The 19,081-nt window shown below is 34.2% G+C and overlaps 2 protein-coding genes and 1 pseudogene across 2 annotated transcripts in view; 2 read left to right on the top strand and 1 right to left on the bottom strand.

The window, feature by feature from the left end:
* The window catches only part of LOC125825309 (protein phosphatase 2C and cyclic nucleotide-binding/kinase domain-containing protein), a 532,052-nt gene that overhangs the window by 441,865 nt on the left and 71,106 nt on the right, over positions 1-19,081 (top strand). The window lies entirely within an intron of this gene.
* On the bottom strand, positions 13,502-15,082 carry LOC125825314 (rRNA methyltransferase 1, mitochondrial). Its single transcript, XM_049504658.1, has one exon. The coding sequence runs from the start codon at positions 14,906-14,908 to the stop codon at positions 13,529-13,531; it is 1,380 nt and encodes a 459-aa protein (XP_049360615.1). The 5' UTR covers positions 14,909-15,082; the 3' UTR covers positions 13,502-13,528.
* LOC125825357 (uncharacterized) lies at positions 17,013-18,875 on the top strand (annotated as a pseudogene).

The following is a 19,081-nucleotide window of genomic DNA, read 5'->3' as shown; positions in this document are numbered from 1 at the left end:
AGATTCATTTCTTTAATTCATACATCTTCAATTACATAAAACCTCTTAATTAATTTAATAATATTTATAACTCTTAAAAATCACACTTATAAAAACCTATTTGAGACATATGTGATAATTATTTTATTTTCATTTTTCTTATTTTTCATCTTTTGTCTCTTTGGTTGGTTAATTTTTTGTCTTGATATGACTTTGCAGGAGAGAGATCTATAATGAAGAATATTAGACATTCTTGGATAGTTTGATTTTACGAGGTAAAATGATTTGACATGCATAATATAACTATCAATTTTTTCTATTGTAATTATGTTTTAATTATTTTTTTGGATTCTTGATTATACGAATCAAAATTATTATTTTTTTAGAAAAAATGATTTGATTTTTTCTCTTTGTAGTTTCTAGAGAATATTAATGTTAGACATTCCTGCATAGTTTGATAATGATTTGGCATGTTTAATATAATTATCACTTTTTTATTGCAATTATACATTTAATATTACTTCTTTTGGATTCTTGATGAAACAAATAATGAATTTTTTTTGAGAAAAAATGATTTGATATTTCTCTTTTGCTTCTCTTTGTAGTTTTTGGAGATTTTTTTTTGTTGCTTATTTTGTAGTTTCTAGAGAATCTGATTATTTTTACTTTCTTCCTTTCTTTATAGTTTTTGGAGAATTGAATTATGTTATGTTGATAACAGTTTCCTTCTTTCTTCTTTAACTCATAACTAAATATTCTTTAAACTTTTTACTTGATTAGTTAACTTTATTTTTTTTGTTTGTTTTTTGTTGTTATAGTAAGGTTAACTTACCAGATTTTAAGGTCTGGATATTTTTGAAAATAAATGTAGAAAAAGGAGTTAACATATCCATATATGTTACTTAAGAAAGTATGTAGATACAATTTTATAGTTATGTGGATCAATTTTTTATTTATTATAATGAATAGAACATGGGAATGTAACGTGAATTAATTTTAAAAATATAGTTTAATTCATAGAAAAAAAGATGATAATTAACATGTTGAGTAAAGAAGAAAAAAAACGGTAAATATATAAAAACTCTAATTATATCTTATTTATGAAATTTTATAATGGACAAATGAAAAGACAATTTAAATAAATGAAAAGAGACTAATGGCTAAATTAAAAATGATAATTAACATGTTGAGTAAAGAAGAAAGAAACGGTAAATATTAATCTCAATAAAATCATCAAATCTTGAGCATATAAATATACTACTAAGAAGAAGGTTATGCAAATTATGAGGTAAATGACTTTGTGATTGTTGGGTTTTATGAGTATGTAATTGTTATATTATATATGTCTAATATTTAAATAGTGAAGTACTGCAAGATTGTGTTATATGTAATTCTTTTTTCTATAGATAATATTATTCTAAAATGATGTGTCAATTTTTTTGGTAAAAAACTGATGATTCTTAAAAGTATATATCTATCTAATATAATAATTATTGACACTAAAACGGTGAGGTGTTGTCTCTCTTTATTTTGGCATATTTTGTTTTTCTTCCTACTTTTTATTGAACTTATTGTAAAAATAATTATTTAAATAACTTTAATTTTGATTGTCCTTTCATTACTCCAATTACGTTACAAATAAATTCAAAGTTATATTCTTAATCCTCTTAATTACTAAGTATAACTTTTCATTCTTAGGAATTTATTGTATATTGAATGTAATATTTATTTGAAATGTGATATATACTCTTTAATGTTTTTGTATATAGGCCAAGCAAAACTAGAAAATTTGGAAATTTGTACCTATCATTTTTTTTCAATCTTTTTTGTATAGCTAATTCTCTCTTTTGTTCTCTTTTTTATATTTAATTTCAAATGTATTTTTTTCTTACCTTCTTGTGTCTTCTAATTTCAAATTTTTATTTATTTATTAGTGATCTTGATTGACGATTTTTTAGGTTGGTGAACAGATGAAAACTAAAAAATAAATAGTAATGAAGTTAATAAAGAAGAGGAAGAAGTAGGAACTAAAAAATATTGACGTGAAAAACTAAGTAACTCCAATTAAAGAGTATATACCTTGTAGACAACATAAAATAATAAGAATTGTAACAAAATATTGGTATATTTTATCCTTTTCTTTGTTTTATGCTATTTCTTCTTATTTTCCTCTTTTAGTCTTTTAAATCTAATTTTATTTAAAAAGATGAAAAATGTGAATCTTATGAAGCATAAATGTTGAGATATCATACTAAAAATATTTTTAAGAATTCCATTCAAAAAGATAAAAAAAAATGTGAATATTATGTAGCATAAATGTTGAGATATCATACTAAAAATATTTTTAAGAAGCGAACCATGTAAAAAGAAAAAATAGTGACCATATCTCAGCTCAAGTTCATAGAAATGTAGAGAAATCATTCTAAAAATGAAAAAGAGCCAAAAATACCCCTGTACTATTCGAAAAGGTTTAAAAATACCCCTCATCTATCTATTGGCTAAAAATACCCCTCAGTCAACATTTTTGGTTCACAATTACCCTTTAAACTAACAACCTTATATTTTTTTTAACACAGTGATTACACAACTAAGTAACCTAAGGAATTATAAACTCTAATTCTTAGCTACCCAAGACAAAAAATCTCAGGTTTAAGTCTTCTATCGCTCTTCAAACTTGTTAAACGAAACCTACTCTCAACACTTGATTGTATTAAAAAACTCTTGACTACAATCGTACAACTTTTCTCTCAACTCGTAGCACTCCCCAAGTAAATATCAAAACTCTCACAAAACTCTTGATCGTGTTTTGATTTTCTCTCAATGTAAGTGCGCAACTTTCTCTAAGAAACCACGCCCTATTTATAGATCACGCTTCCTTAAAGTCTTGTTCAACTCGAACTTGTCTTCACCGCCTTAAAGCCTTGTTCAACTCGAACTCGACTTGGACTCCTATTTGTACTCGGCTTCTTTCACAGAAAAACTTACGGGTAGGTTTCCTACTTTATGTAGTTTTCCTTAATCGTGAACTCCTTCTTCTACTCGTTTTCGATAAGACACTTTGTATCATATTGGCACGACCTGTTCTATGCACTTTGACATTCTTCAAAACTCAGAAGCTCCTAACAAATTCCCCCTTTTTTACTATGGCAAATTTTTCAAGCTTGATATTGAAATTTGCTTACATTGAACATGTAAACACATATGCACGCATCTTCCCCCTTTTTGACATTAGGCAAAATCTGGAAATAAATACCTATCCATGCCACAACAAGCAATAATATCACAACAAACTATAACAACAAAAACACCAAACTGAGTCATTAGTTACATCACAGAATCAGAAACAAAAACCATTATCCACAAAAAAAACAGAAATGCCTACTAAAGACTTTAAAAAGTGAGGACCCAAAACACAAAACATAGCGCAAGTAAGCTGGTGTTTAGACAGAAGGTGGCATAACAGAGGACAAGGAAGAGGAGCCTTTGGTTAGTAGTTCAAAGAGGTGTTTTAGACGATCAGAATTGGAGGATCTATCAACATTCAGTGCAACTTGAGTTTGAGCCAACTCTTCTTTAAGCCTTGAATTTTCTTCTACAAATCCAGCATGCTTCAATCCATAATCAATGTGCAACTGATCTATTGCAACAGAGTGAGAAACCTAAAGTGCTGCGATTTCCTCATTCTTAGCAGTCAACGAGGCTCTCAAACGTTACATAGGTGCATTTGCCCCTCTTGAGGTCGTAGGTATAGCGGCATGATCTACTTCCCCCAACACATCATTGGTAGTATGTTCTTTCTATTCCTCGATAGGGACCTAAAAACACTCAAAGATATCTTCTAGCCAAAATCCATACCCAAGCCCATGATCTGTGCTATCATCCACACATATCCTATTAATGTGACTGAGAATCAATTGAGGTAAATTAATTGGAACATGAGAAATTAGTAACTCCATGAGTGTGAGATCCAAATAGTTTGCCTCCGTTCGCTTCTGCTTCCTAGGGAGAATCATTTTGTGTACCACATCAAAGAGTAACTTATGTAGAGGTTGTCCACCCTAGTGTAGTTCTCTAACATAGGATCATTCGCAAACCTACGAGATATCTCAAGGGCTGATGATAGACCCTGTAAGGGAGGCCAACTACTTTTGACATAATGACACCACCTTGAGTTAGGTACACCCAGTATTTTTTCCAAAACTTCAGCTGTTAATGTGAACGATATATCACTAACACTACTTGAAATAGAAGAAACAGACCCAACAACATTTATATAAAATTCCCTTGTTTCTTTCCTACCCATCTTTCGACGTCAATTACCCTGAAGAAACAACGCAGTCCAGCCCTGTGCTTTCAACAAAATAAGCAATTCACCCATTTCATTTCCCCCCTAAACTAGTAATCACCCGACCACGAATCATACTTTTTTTCTTAAACAACTTTATCCAATCCTTACGTTTTTCAATTTCATTTTCAAGATCACTATCACCATTCTCTATATGCCCAGAGTCCTTTGTTTTAGACACATTTCTTTTTCTTTTTCTACTTTTCTTGGATTCAACTATGTCATTATCAATCTCTATAGGTTTAGAGGGAGGAACATACTTACGTTTCACCGGAGGAGCTTTTGTAGTGGACCTAGCAAGAATCACTACATCCCGAGTTTGTTGCACAGAATGAGTCACTCGAACCGAAACTTGATCTGATGTATCAAAAATAGGACTTTCTTGAGCCTCGGGAAGAATCATAGTAATTGGTTAGATGGGCTGTATACTAAGTCGTGAACGAAGTCTCTTAGGAATCAGTTGAACTATTGGAATATCATCGTCATCGTCATAAAAGGGATGAACCTGTTCCTTTGATGATATGGGTTCCCCCCTCATTATGTGCAGTCATTTCTTCTCCTAAATCACAGACCAAACTCTGGTTTCTCTTTTCCCCCTGAATAAATGCTTCTTCCATAAGAGGATATGCAAGATGGGTTATTCTGTAAGAGTCAATGAACATGACGACAGGTAAGTCAAAAAGGCTTTCTGGATTTTCAAAGGGGATGATGGCAAGGTTGAGATTTGAGGGAGACACCATGATTTGAAAATGGATTTGGATGATTTTTAGGAACGACACTGATGAAGGAGAATGGGTTTCTGTGGAGAATGAGAATGAAAAGGGTTTTCGATTTTGAGAATGGTTACAGGGAAGTGGAAGGGTTTTTGGAGAAGAGGAACATGTTGATTTGATGGTGAAGTCAGATTGATTTGATTTTTGGCGGTTTAAAAATATATCCTTCTGACAGGTAATTAAATGCAGGAACGGGTACTAGTGCACAAGTCCTAATATTTTGGTCTCACTTAAATAAGTATAGTACGCATACCTTTCAGTGTGGGATGATGATTTTTGAAGTCCAAATCCTTGAGTTCCTAATTACCTAAGAATGATGAATTCTTTAGTTACAGTTAGTTATGAGTATTAAAAACTTTTAGCATAATAGTACATAATAGAGTGCCATAGTTTACTCTCGTGAAAAGAAATACTCAGGTGATCTTCATCACTCTTAATTCCAACATGTTCCTTTCAAAGTGTTCCCTTACTAATACCTTCGTGAAAATGTCGGCAATTTGTTGTTCAGTGGCACAGAAATTCATGGAAATTTGCCCTTTTTCTACATTGTCCCTTAAAAAGTGATGACGAATATCTATGTGTTTAGTTCTCTTATGTTGGACATGATTCTTTGCAATGTTAATTGCGCTTGTGTTGTCACAAAAAATCGGGACACACTCAATACTAAGAACAAAATCATTGAGTTGTTGTTTGATCTATAGTAGTTGAGCATAGCAAGAGGCTGTTGCTACATATTCAGCTTTCACGGTGGATAATGCCACTGAGTTATGTTTCTTTGATCCCTATGAAATTAAAAATGAACCTAGAAAGTGAGCCATACCTGTGATACTTTTTCTATCAGCTAGATAACCAGCATAATCCGCATCAACATATCTTACTAATCCGAAATTGCTCCATTTTGGATACCATAGTCCTAAATCAGTGGTTCCTTTTAAGTATCTGAGAATTCTTTTAATAGCTTGGAGGTGAGATTCCTTGGGGTTGGTTTGAAATCGAGCACATAAGCCCACATTGAACACAATATCAGGCATGTTAGCAGTAAGATACAAAAGTGAACCAATCATACCTCTATATAATTTTTGTTCTACAACAGAACTTGTTCCTTCAAGGTCTAACTTAGTGGTTGTGGCTATTGGGGTGTCTATTTGTTTGGCGTCTTCCATTTGAATCTTTTGAGCAATTCCTTGACATATTTTTGCTGGTGAATTAATGTACCTGTAGATGTTTGCTTTATCCGAAGCCCTGAAAAGCAATTTAACTCTCCAATCATGCTCATCTCAAACTCATTGCTCATAAGCTTGGCAAATTCATTTGTGAGTGCCTTGTTTGTTACTCCAAAAATGATGTCGTTAGCGTACATACACTTGTACAATCAGTAGATCCTTTTCTTTGTTTCTAAGAAAAAGTGTGTTATCAATTTTACCTCTTGAATATCCATGGCTTAGGAGGAATTTTGACAATCTATCATACCATGCCCTTGGAGCTTGTTTCAACCCATAAAGAGCTTTTTCAAGCTTGTATACATGGTCAGGATAGTCAATCTTCTCAAAGTCAGGGGGTTGTTTAACAAACACTTCTTCTTTTAGTAATCCATTGAGGAATTCACTTTTTACGTCCATTTGATGCTAGGTGAATTCCATGTGTGCAACGAATGCTATGAGTAATCTGATGCTTCCAACCTTACTACTAGTGCAAAAGTTTCATCATAATATATCCCTTCTTCTTAATTGTACCCTTGAACTACCAACTGAGCTTTGTTTCTGGTTATTGTACCATATTCATCTAACTTGTTCCTAAACATTCATTTTGTACCAATTATAGTTCTGGTTGATGGTTTAGGTACAAGGTTCCAAACTTTACTTCTTTCGAATTGGTTTAGTTCCTCTTCCATGGCTATTATCTAGTCTGCATCTTGAAGGGCTTCACTGATCTTCTTTGGTTCTATCATAGACAAGAATGTATTGAAGGCACAATGATTTTTTATCCCTGATCTAGTGGTTATTCCAGAGGTTAGATCTGTGAGTATGTTGTCCAAATGATATGACCCTTGATATTTGTAATCTTTTAGGATCAAATTTGGTGTTTCTGTATCTTGACCATTATTTAGCTATGTTTGTTCTTCTTCAGGCGCCCTATCTAAGTTCCTTTCTTGGTCATTATAAGTATGTATGCTGATTTCATCATTTTCATGGGATGCCTGGTCCTTTTTCCTATTCCTTTGCATTATCAGTGGGTTCCTCTAAAATTCATCATCTTCTTGCAGGTTCTGGTTAGACATAGTATTGTACTCATCAAATACAACATGGATACTCTCTTCTACACACATGATTCGTCTGTTCAGTACCCTATATGCTTTGCTATGTGTGGAGTACCCTAGAAAAATTCCATCATCGCTTCTTGCATCAAATTTTCCTAACAAGTTTTTTCCATTATTATGAACGAAACATTTACATCCAAATATTCTTAGATGTGAGATGTTAGGTTTTCTGCCTTTTAATAGTTCATATGGGGTTTTATCTAGCAAGGGTCGCGGCATACATCTATTTATAGTGTAGCATGCAGCATTGATGGCTTCTGCCCAGAATTGGTTGGTGATTATGCTAGCAATCATCATTGTTCTAGCCATTTCTTGGAGGATTCTATTTTTTCTTTCAACTACACCATTCTGTTGTGGGGTTCTAGAAGCATAGAAATTATATTCAACTCCATGAATGTCATAGTACTGAGCAAATTTTGAGTTTTCAAATTCAGTACCATGATCAGACCTAATTGAGAGCAATTGTTTTTCAAACTTATTTTGGATCTTTCTTATAAGAGAGAAAAAAGCTTCAAATGCATCATCTTTAGAAGCTAAAAAGAGAGTCCAAGTATACCTGGAGTAATCATCAACCATAACAAATACATATCTTCCCCCCCCCACCCCCCCGCTTTTGACTCTCATAGGACCACATAAATTCATGTGTATCAGTTCAAGGGCTCTGGTTGAACTTATGGCCTGTTTGGTTTTAAAGGATGATTTTAAATTTTGTTTTAGGCAATCTTATAACTAGTTCATTAGAGATGAGTTTATTTAGTTGTACATGGCTAGTGTGGCCTAGACGTTTGTGCCATATCAAAGGATCCTTGTCGATCACACTTAAGCAGACTAAGTTTTCATCAAATATCTTAGAGGTATCTACTGTATATATGTGTTTATCTCGATTTCCTGTTAGAACAACCTTCTGTGTTTTGAGATTAATAACTTTAACATCAGTTGATGAGAAGATTACCTCATTTCCTTTATCACATAGTTGAGATATACTTAGCAAGTTGTGATTCAAACCTTCTACATGATATACTTTGTCTATTGAGTATTCATCTGATCTGCCTATCTTTTCAATGCCTTTAATCTGGCCCTTTTTTTCCTCCACCAAAAGCTACCATTCCACCTCTTCCTTCTTTAAGTGAGAGAAATTGTGATGTATCTCCAGTCATGTGTCTTGAACAAGCACTATCCATGTACCAATGTTGCTTGCTTTCTCTCACTTTTTTCTGAAAGAATTTCAAAGGTTAGTTTTAGGCACCCAGATTAACTTGGGTCCTTTATTAGAATCAAACGGATGAATAAGATCTCTATGTATCCATTTAGGTAGATTAGATTTCTTTTGAGTATACCTATTCGTTTGAAGTGGCTGATATGTGCCTTTTGTTTTATTGTTAATGGCGACTCTGTATTATGGGCAATTGATCTTAGAGTGACCTGAGTTACCACAGATGATGCATAGCAAGGGATTATCAATTTTAGGCTGATCAAAGCCTATTCTAGTTTTTTTTATCTCAGTGATTATTCCCCAGATGTCAATCATAGAAGACTTAGTCCATTTATTTGCTTGTTCAAGCTCATATTTATTCCTAGATAGTTCAAGTCTCATCTTTGCTGATTTTTCTTTTTCAGAGCATAAATCGTTTTTGAGCCTTTTAATTTCAAGTTCATCTTTTGACTTATCACATATTTTTTCTTTCCCTATTTCTTTAAGTTTTAGGATTTCAGTTTTATTGGACATGTTCCAAGACTCTAGTTGCTGAACTTTTAGTGACAAAAGCTTATTTTTCTCTTTTAGGTTAGCATTGAGTTTTTCAAGATCCATATATTCAAATTTTAAACTTGTTAGGGAGGCAAGTATCTGATTCTTGGTTTTAACTAGTTCCTGAATTGTGTCTATAGATGTGACCATGAGAAAAGATAGTCTTGTCTTCGAGAATTTTATTCGCTTATCTTTGAGATCAAGAAGGTTTACCTCTTTTTCTTCAGAGTCTAAGTCAGCAGGTTCCGATTCTTCTATGGCCATCAAGGCAATGTTATCAGCATCTTCTCCATACATCTCTGAACCTGTTCCCCAGGCTGTATACATAGCTTACTCTTTCTCTTTGTTTTTTCTTTTGTTCAAAAAATCCTTCTTCTCTTTTTTAGCCCTTTCCTTTTTCAGTTCTACTTCCCACATAGGACAATCCTTAATTTGATGATCAGTTTTTCCACACTTGAAGCATCCTCCGTTTTGGGGTTTCTCTGTACTCTTTTCTTTTATGGCTGGTGCCTTTTTTCCAGAATTTATGCCCCTTTTGAAGAATATTTTGAAGTTTCTGCTGATTAGTGCTAAGTCTTCATCATCTATATCGAATTCATCACTTTCAGTTGCTTTGAGTCCAAGAATTTTTTCTTGGCTTCCCTCACTTCTTTTATAAACATTCATCTCATATGTTTTGAGATTATCTACCAGTTCATCCAAAGTCATGTTGGTTAAATCTTTGGCTTCTCTGATTGCAGTGACTTTTATTTCCCATAATCTAGACAAGGTCCTAAGCACTTTGTCTACCTGTTACTCAGTGGTGTATACTTTTCCCAAGGAGATTAACTCGTTTACTACAGTAGTAAATCTGGTGATCATGTCTTGAAGCGATTCTCCAGATTTCATCTTGAAGGTTTCGTATTCAAAGCATAGCCTAGCAATTCTGAATTTTTGAACTTGAGTTGTACCTTCATGAGCATTCTATAGAGTATCCCATATTTGTTTAGCGGAGGTACAGCTTGAGATGCGATTAAACTAATCAAGTCCTAGTCCACTTACAAAAATGCATTTAGCTTTTGCATTTTTTCCCAGCATCTTGTAGTCAGCTTCTCCATATTTTTCTTTAGGTTTTGGAACATCTTTTCCTTCAATATCCTTAACAGTAGGGATTAAAGGCCCATCAGTGATTCTAACCCATAGTTCATAGTCTTCAGCTTGGATAAAGTCATCCATCCTTGTCTTCCACCATGAGTAGTATTGACCATTGAATAATGGTGGTCTGTTGATGTGTTGCCCTTGATCATGTCCGAGAGGAGGTGCAGAACTCATAATGATCTTTATCTTGAGTTATTAGACTCTTGATTAAGATAATTCGCTCTGATACCACTTGTTGAAATTCTTACCTCCTTAATTCTATAAAGGAACACGTATTTACTACTTGTTCCTCACTATTTGAAGTTAACAGTAAAAGAATAACTCGTTCAAAACTTTGTACTCCCTCCGTCTCATTTTATGTGGCAACATTTGACCGGACACGGAGTTTAAGAAATAAATGAAGACTTTGAAATGTTTACCAAATTGCTCTTTAAAAAGTAAACTCACTTTTCTCTCTCCTCATAAATGTATTGGAATATTATTTTAAGATTAAGTGGGACCAACAAGAATAAAAGAGGAATTATATCTTTAAATACTTATCATATAAGAAAATGTGACATTTTTTTTTGGACTGACCAAAAAGGAAATGGTGTCACATAAAATGGGACGGAGGGAGTATTATTTATAACACCTTCAAATAACACAGTGATTACACAACTAAGTAACCTAAGGAATTATAAACTCTAATTCCTAGCTACCCAAGACAAAAACCCCAGGTTTAAGTCTTCTATCGTTCTTCAAGTTCTTCAAACTTGTTAAACGAAACCTACTCTCAACACTTGATTGTATTCAAAAACTCTTGACTACAATCGTACAACTTTTCTCTCAACTTGCAGCACTCCCCAAGTAAATATCAAAACTCTTGATCGTGTTTTGATTTTCTCTCAATGTAAATGCACAACTTTCTCTAAGAAACCATGCCCTATTTATAGATCACGCTTCTTCAAAGTCTTGTTCAACTCGAACTTGTCTTCACCGCCTAAAGCCTTGTTCAACTCGAACTCGACTTGGACTCCTCTTTGTACTCGGCTTCTTTCACAGAAAAACTTACACGTAGTTTTCCTTAATCGTGAACTCCTTCTACTCGTTTTCGATAAGACACTTTGTATCACGTTGGCACGACCTGTTCTATGCACTTTGACATTCTTCAAAACTCAGAAGCTCCTAACAATTATGACATTAGTAGCACTGTTGTTTAAGTTGTCACAATTGATCATTTGAAATCACAAACAATGTCCAAATTGTCTTATATTAATGATTTTCAATGATAAAGTCATGAAATAACGAATAATAGATATGGGATACATGCCCAAAGACTAGTGTGGATATGGACAGGAACCTCCCTATAATGTCCCAGCATAGTCAGATTTCGGCATCAATTTAAGGGAAGCAAAAGCAGCACAATTTGAGTGTTTTTCCTCCTTTTTTAACCTGCAATTGTATGTTCACAGTTGAAAGTATACAATCATGGAGGTGTTTCTTATAAATATCTATTGATCTTCTAAATCTGTTATCTTATGTTCTGCCATTGCAATCATCCTGTTTTAATTGTTGTCTAGTAATTGAGTAAGGGCTGTTGCGTGTTTGCAGCATCTGAGCACCTAAAATGAAACAAGAAATAAATGCAGTAACTTCACAAATGCAAACAAGACGAGGTTGCTTTTGGAGGAATAAACAAGAATCCAGGATGCATTTGGTACGAAAGAAAATGTTTTATATGAATATATGGAAATGATTCATTTCCAGGTTTCATTCATTTCTTAATAACTATGGAGAACTATATGTTATTTGTTACACTGCAAAGGAAAACCTCCATGAATGTTACCACTATAACATTTTTCTATGATGTCACTCAAGGGAAGTTCTTTTTTCCAGATCACATTGGTATATGAGCCGGTTTACATGCACAGCGGCCATTTACAATACAAAGTGTTGTTATGCAAACACTTTGAAGACACACCTTGCACATAAGTTTCTGTGCATTCCTTAGTATAGTGGATATGTATCACTATCCAGCTTGCATGCACTAATTACACGAAGAACCTACTATCTCCCACCAGCATAGGTACGAGGTAACTCTGCTCACCAAGGCTTGGACATATGAAAAAGGAAACTATCTATCAGATCTAGAACCTCATGATTCTCAGTTCACTTCATTGACCACTAGGCCACCTCTTTGGGTGCAAAAGTGAGCTGTAATAAACGACAGAGTTAGGACATGGTACATCATACAATGAAATGCCTTGCTCTTCCAATTTCGGTGATCGTTTGACGACTTTGTTTCTTTGGTGAAGGTATTGCCAATATTGGTTTTAGCCTCTGTTTGGGACCAGATAAATCTTTTAACATTAATTGAAAAAGGAGGAGATAAGATCAGAATTCTGGGGGCTGAAAACAGATAATTGAGAAAAGTGCATGAGAAGGAACAACTATTTAATATTTCAAAGGAATCCTGAAAAGAGCATCTTCCATTCTCCTTGGAATCATGAAAACTCCAGGCAATAATATGAAGAAAAGCACATGACTGACAGTCTCACCAGAGTATTTGAAGATCTTTTATCTTCAAATCCATGGTTGTAGCATTTTATAATCACGAGAAAATACTCAACCGGGCTCATTATGTGTCTGTTGTCAAACTTCTAGTTATTCCAGAACCAGGGCATGACTCTTAAGAGTAAACTAAAAATCCCTAGGTAACAATGAAGTCAACTGAAAAATAAAAGAAGAAGAAAAGGATAAGCCCTGCTACTATCCCACAACAAACATCATAAAACCTTTATCCTTATTGTAGTGTTAAGCAGTTCAAATTCTCCTAAAAAGTAATACCTACATTTATCTAAGCAATTTCATTTAGAACCTGCAAACAAGCTTCGCAATGGCAGTCCTCTAGTTGATCTGACATACCTTATGCATTTATGCATAGTCAATTTCAACAAGTTCTGTCGAACCTACCCATCCTGCAAAGGTAACTCCAGAACAACCAAATCCTTGCATAGAAATATCACAAGCTGAACTAAGTTCAACAAAACCTTAACAATCTCGGACAGAGCAATTTGAGATGCAATGCCAACAAAGCCAATCCATTACAGAAAAATCACCAAATGTCTGTATGCGTACTTCCGAAAGAAAAGTGTTGTAAAATATTCCTTGTTATAGCACAGAAAGAAGGCCAAGAAAATGCAAATGAATATCACTGAAACAATCAAAATTACATAAGCTTGCTTTTGTTGTTAGTTGTTTTTGCTACCAATCAAGTGATGAAGAAGCACACCTGCTGCAACACTTACATTCAAGCTTTCCACAGCCATAAAGGATCTAAAGTTCTGACCTAAAATACCATTATCACTCTCAGCATCCTCATCTTCTGCAGCGATTATATCCAACGGGATATTTCCCGGAATTCTAACTAATTCAGTACATGACCTCTCCACCAATGGTCTCAGACCAGTCCCTTCACTTCCCAAAACAAGTATTGTAGGAGCACCAGGCACAATCTCATGCAACGGAACAGCTCTTGAAGAAACAGAACCACCTAGGACCCGCCATCCATTTTCTGCCGAAGACGTTAGGAATTGCATCATATTCTTGCAAGACCTCAGCTCCATTAATTCAAGTGAGCCGGCACTTGCTTTGCTCACTACCCCACTCAATGGAGCAGAGTTCTTAGCACACAAAACAATCCCAGAAGCTCCGAAAAAGTAAGCAGACCGTATAATTGCACCCAAATTCTGAGGATCAGTAACCTCATCCAAAGCAACCCAAAGAGGAGTGGTATCTTCCTCAATTGAAACAGGTTCCAATTCCTTGATACCAACCATTTCCAATGGAGAAGTATCAAGGACCAGTCCCTGATGAGGCCTGTTATCACTAATCATATTGAGGTCATGTTTAGATACTTCCTTTATACTTAATCCAACTTTCTCCGCTGTCCTCAAAACTCTCTCAAACCCTTTCTTATCCTTCTTCTTCCTGTTATTTCCACTCAGATCCAACCCTTCCTGAATATAGAGACCATAAAATTCTCTTCTTCCAGCTGACAATGCAGCTAAAACAGGGCCAACACCATAAACCCCCTCGCCTATCATTCTCGGTAGGGTTGATTCAGACGCCTCTTTCCATGTCTTTTTACCCCAACTATCTTGATTGTTCCACCTTCTAACCTCTGGCCTATCAGACCCCGGTCTTACCTTAATCCGACTGAACCTGCTCTTAATCTTATCCCATCTCGGATCATCCATTTCTCCTTCATCATCATCTTCTCCACTATTAGCTGTGCTCTTATAATTGTCTCGTCTATCCTCATATCTCTTAAGTTCTACACTTTTCTCTGCACCTTTAAACAACTTGTCAGCCGATTCCCCCCAAGAAGACCTGTTTACAACCACCTTTTCAGGTCTTTTAGTTTGTTTCACTTTATCTTTTCCAAGCCAAGGAAGACTCTTTTCACTACCCTCTGCAATTTTCGTTGAAAAACTTCTAACAGTAATTGAATGTTGGTGAGATTTCGGGCGAAACCCACATGAAAAATTCATAGATATTTCTAAGTTCCAAAGGGGTTTAGTAGTGCAGAAAAGGACTAAAGATCTGGGAGTATGAAACTGTTTTAGCATAATGGAAAATTGTGAAGAAACCTTCAGAGAGAAGATCAATGGCTGCGAGCAGGACTTGAAACTGACGCTGTTCACCTCAAGGATTTTAGGAGGGTTTATCTGCTGCTCTCGAAAAGAGGGGCAGTGAGAGGAGTTGATAGTTTTCGAGCTATGTTATCGCTTACACCCTTGAGGTTCACCAATGTTCAATACTGATCCCTTCACTTTCAAATTATGGCAGATGTAGCATTTCATTTCCATGCCAAATAGGGGTGGGCATGGATACGGGAAATTAAATGAAAGGTTTCAAATTAAGTTTGGATTTTGATTTTGGTGACACTTTGATCAAGAAATGGTCAAATTCACTTTAAATGTAATTAAGTAAATCTAGGATCAAACTAACATTTTCAAAACTTTCTAATCTTTCAGAAAATATTTAAAAAAAAACACTTCATTTTTTAACTTTTATAATTCTATTCAAACCATTTAAAAAAAAGTAAAAGAAAATAGAATTTTCTCTTCTTCTTCTTCTCTCAACGCTCTCTCTTCTCTTCTTCTTCTTCCTTAGAAAATTCAAAAATCCGACTATCAAAACAAATATTCTCCCCATTATCTTATATTTCTCATCATCTCCGGTCGTGACTCTCTCCTCTTTCTGAACTGAGGATCATGTTCGACTTAAAATGGGTAAGTCTTTTTTTTGAAAGATTTTACAATTTTCGAACAATACTAAGTTTTTTTCTTGGGTTAATGAACAATAAATCGTTCTATAGATGTGAGAATTGAATAATGGTGTAATGGTACCTATTATTTATTATTTTTGAAAGAAAAATCAACAAACCCAAAAGAGCCCTAATTTTGAGGAAATGTATATGTATTGTTAACATTTAATGAAAAGTCATTTTTTGTTGTTTTTGTTGTTCTTTTTGTGACCATTTTGTTCATATGATTTTAGAAATATAGTCTTATTCAATTGTCCAACATATATTTCATTTGTTGAAAGATGTGTCGTATGTTACAACATTTTAGTGATATGTTGGTACATATTCCAACAGAGTTGTCATATGTTAGAACATCTCACCTATGTGTTACGGCAACAAATGTTCATCTGTAGTAACAGAAGATATGTGGCAACAGAAGATTCATCTATGGCAACATAAGATTTATCTGTGGCAACATAATGTCCATTTGTGGCAACAAAATGTCCAACTGTGTCAACATAAGTATAAATTGCTACCCATTATTATTTTATAATCAATTGTAAAGTCTCAACCTTTTTTTATTTACCTTGTAGATCAAATGACACAAGAAGCTTCATTTATGGCAACATCTCAATCTTTTGTTGGTGTTGCTTCCTCTTCTAACATCAAAAGCTCCTTTTGTCTATGCGAAGAATGTGAGCAGCAACATAATTATTTCATTAGTCGTGTTAAAGAACTCACTAATATTTTTAAGAAAATGACTTATAATATTGATGTCTGTACATCCAAGAAGATTTCACAACCTTTGAAGTGTAGGAGGTTGAAAAAATCTATTTCTCAATCACTATCTATAATTAGTAAAAGAAAAAAATCAATGACTACTGCTCTAGTATCACCACACTCAACCCCAAAAGGCAAGGAGAAAGAGAAGGAGAAGGAGAAAGAGAAGCAGAAAGAGAAAGAGAAAGAGAAAAAGAGAAGAAAGTCTTCAGTTGTGATGTGAAGCAACAAGTATATCCATTTGAAGGTTTTAACATTGACGGTGAAGGTCCAACTGAACTAATTTCATCCTTCTCGCAACAGATAAATGAGGGTCTTTACAAGCATCATGCAAAAAAGTAAAGTTGTTCAACTATTAGTAGTATTTCTTCATGTTGTCCACTAAATAATTATTTATAATAATTACACAATTGCATAAGAGACAAGGACGATAACTACTTAGCTAGTTGCTCGAATCTTGAGTTCAAACAACTTGATTTTGTAGTTGTATTTCCAAAAGAAGGACTGGCTTTACGTAATGTCTCAACCTAATAAGTGTTGGACTCATGAGGTAAATATATGCCTACTTTTATGTTTTGATTAAATCATGAATACATACAAATAATTGATACAAAAATACACTTGTTGATGCATCTGTGCAGCATATGGATGTCATTTTAAACTATTTGCGGAAGAAGCCAAAGCAACCGAGTCATTCTAAATATCAATATACCACTACTATTTGTTTTTTTAAAACATACATTGACAATGCCAGTGTTGTTCCTGAAAATGAGTATAAAACCATTGGCACTATCAAAGGGTTTTGTTTACCTGTTGGACTGCCTTGGCACCTCACATATGAGGTTTATGTCTCTGTAAATTGTAATGGGGAGTTTCATTGGATCTTGGCAGTCATTGTATTGAAGGAATAATGCATAAAGGTGTATGATTCGATGTCCTCATCTAGGACTAATAGAAAATTGTGCGCCGAGATTCAAAAGTTGTCTATAATGTTGCCAAAGTACCTTGAATCCAGCAGATTTTTTGAGCAAAAAGCCCGAACCAACTGGTCTGTTCTTGAATCATACCAAGGAAAGAACAAATCTCACTCATTCGAAGTCATATATGTTACTGGTAATGCCCAACATACAAGAAATAGTCTGTAAGTATCACATTATTTTTTTTATCTTACCACTATTGAAATGTGATGTTATTAGGTTTATTAAATACATAAACAGATCCCTAAATTTGTTGGGTTTTTCCCCTCAGGTATCTCAACTATGCTATTTTCCTATTAAATCATTGAACCACCCATAATTTGTTCATTTTAAACACCGTTGACTGATGTGGAACCAAACTTCAACAAATATTTTTTGGTGATTGTGCGCGTGAGATCAACCTTCCCCACGTGGAAATTCCAACCAATCATACTTCAACCCAATTACACGTCAGCACCACATATTCAATCCTCAAACCTAAAAACTAAAGCCCCTTCATTTCCTCCCAATTCGTCGGAATATTATTTTCATCGAAAATAATGAAGCTTCGTCGGAATATTATTTTTATCGAAAACAATAGATCTTCACCAAAATATTTGAGACTTTAATCTGATCTACATAAAATAAAATAAATAGAACGAAAGAGCAGTAGACAAATTAAAGAAGGTGAGGGAGAGGTGGAGGGGGTGGGGTGTGTAAAGAGAAATGGAATAGTTGCAGAGGAAGATGAGAAAGATGTTCCTTCCTTTTTATTTTTTATTTTTTATATTAATTATTATTATTTATTAATTTATCTATATAAGTTGGAAAGAAAAAGAAAAAAATATTATTTCTTATTGTTTTCATGCGTTTTAGGAGAGTGAACCCGATAGCACATTTGCAGTTGAAGAAGAAGAAATCGATGAAGAAGATAACTTCGACATTGGAACTTGATGATTAAGAAGAAATCAATGAAGAAGACTAATGAGCTAAAGAGGAGAAATAATGATGAAGAGAAACAAAAGAGGAGAAATAAGAGAAGAAGGGGAGAAATTAGGGTTAAAAGGGGGAAGAAGATCGTTGGTGGGTGGTGCAGGATCCACATCAGCGACTTTAAAGCGTCTTCACGTGCTCAAACGACATGAGATCACGTTTGGTTCCACATTAGCCAACGGTGTTTAAAAGAAACAAATTATGGGTGGCTCAATGATTCAATAGGAAAATGGCGTAGTTGAGGTACCTGAGGGAAAACCCAACAAGTTTAGGGATCTGTTTATGTATTTGAACTATTTTCTAATTGATGATATACCAATCAGAGATTGTGGACTTTTTGTTGCTACATACGCTGAGTTTTAGAGTGATGGACTACAAGTATCATCTTATGGAATTATTTCTCAAACCTTTCGCACGAGATATGCTTCACTCCTATGAAATTATGGAGTTTTAAGGGCTCGGAGTGGCTATGTTAGTAACAATGAAGACCCACAGAGTCCTAGACCTAAAAATTCAAAGTTCATAGATGAAAATGTTGTGGTTACCACCATTGATTAGATATAGTTTTGATGGTTATGTATACCATTGTGAATTATTTTTTTGTTGATAAGTTGTAAAAAACAACTGGTGAAGTGTTCTTTTTTGCTGATAATATTAATATTAATGATTATTATTATTAATTTTATTGTATTAGAACAAATGTCAATTATATTGGAAAGGAAGAAATGTGGTATCTGTGGCAACACATATAGCGTTTGTTGTAA

Source organism: Solanum verrucosum, unplaced genomic scaffold (genome assembly GCF_900185275.1).
Source record: "Solanum verrucosum unplaced genomic scaffold, falcon-dt-bn FXZP01000051.1, whole genome shotgun sequence".
Lineage (NCBI taxonomy): Eukaryota > Viridiplantae > Streptophyta > Magnoliopsida > Solanales > Solanaceae > Solanum > Solanum verrucosum.
The sequence above is the reverse complement of the archived record's forward strand: the minus strand, read 5'-3'. Positions and strand labels throughout refer to the sequence as shown.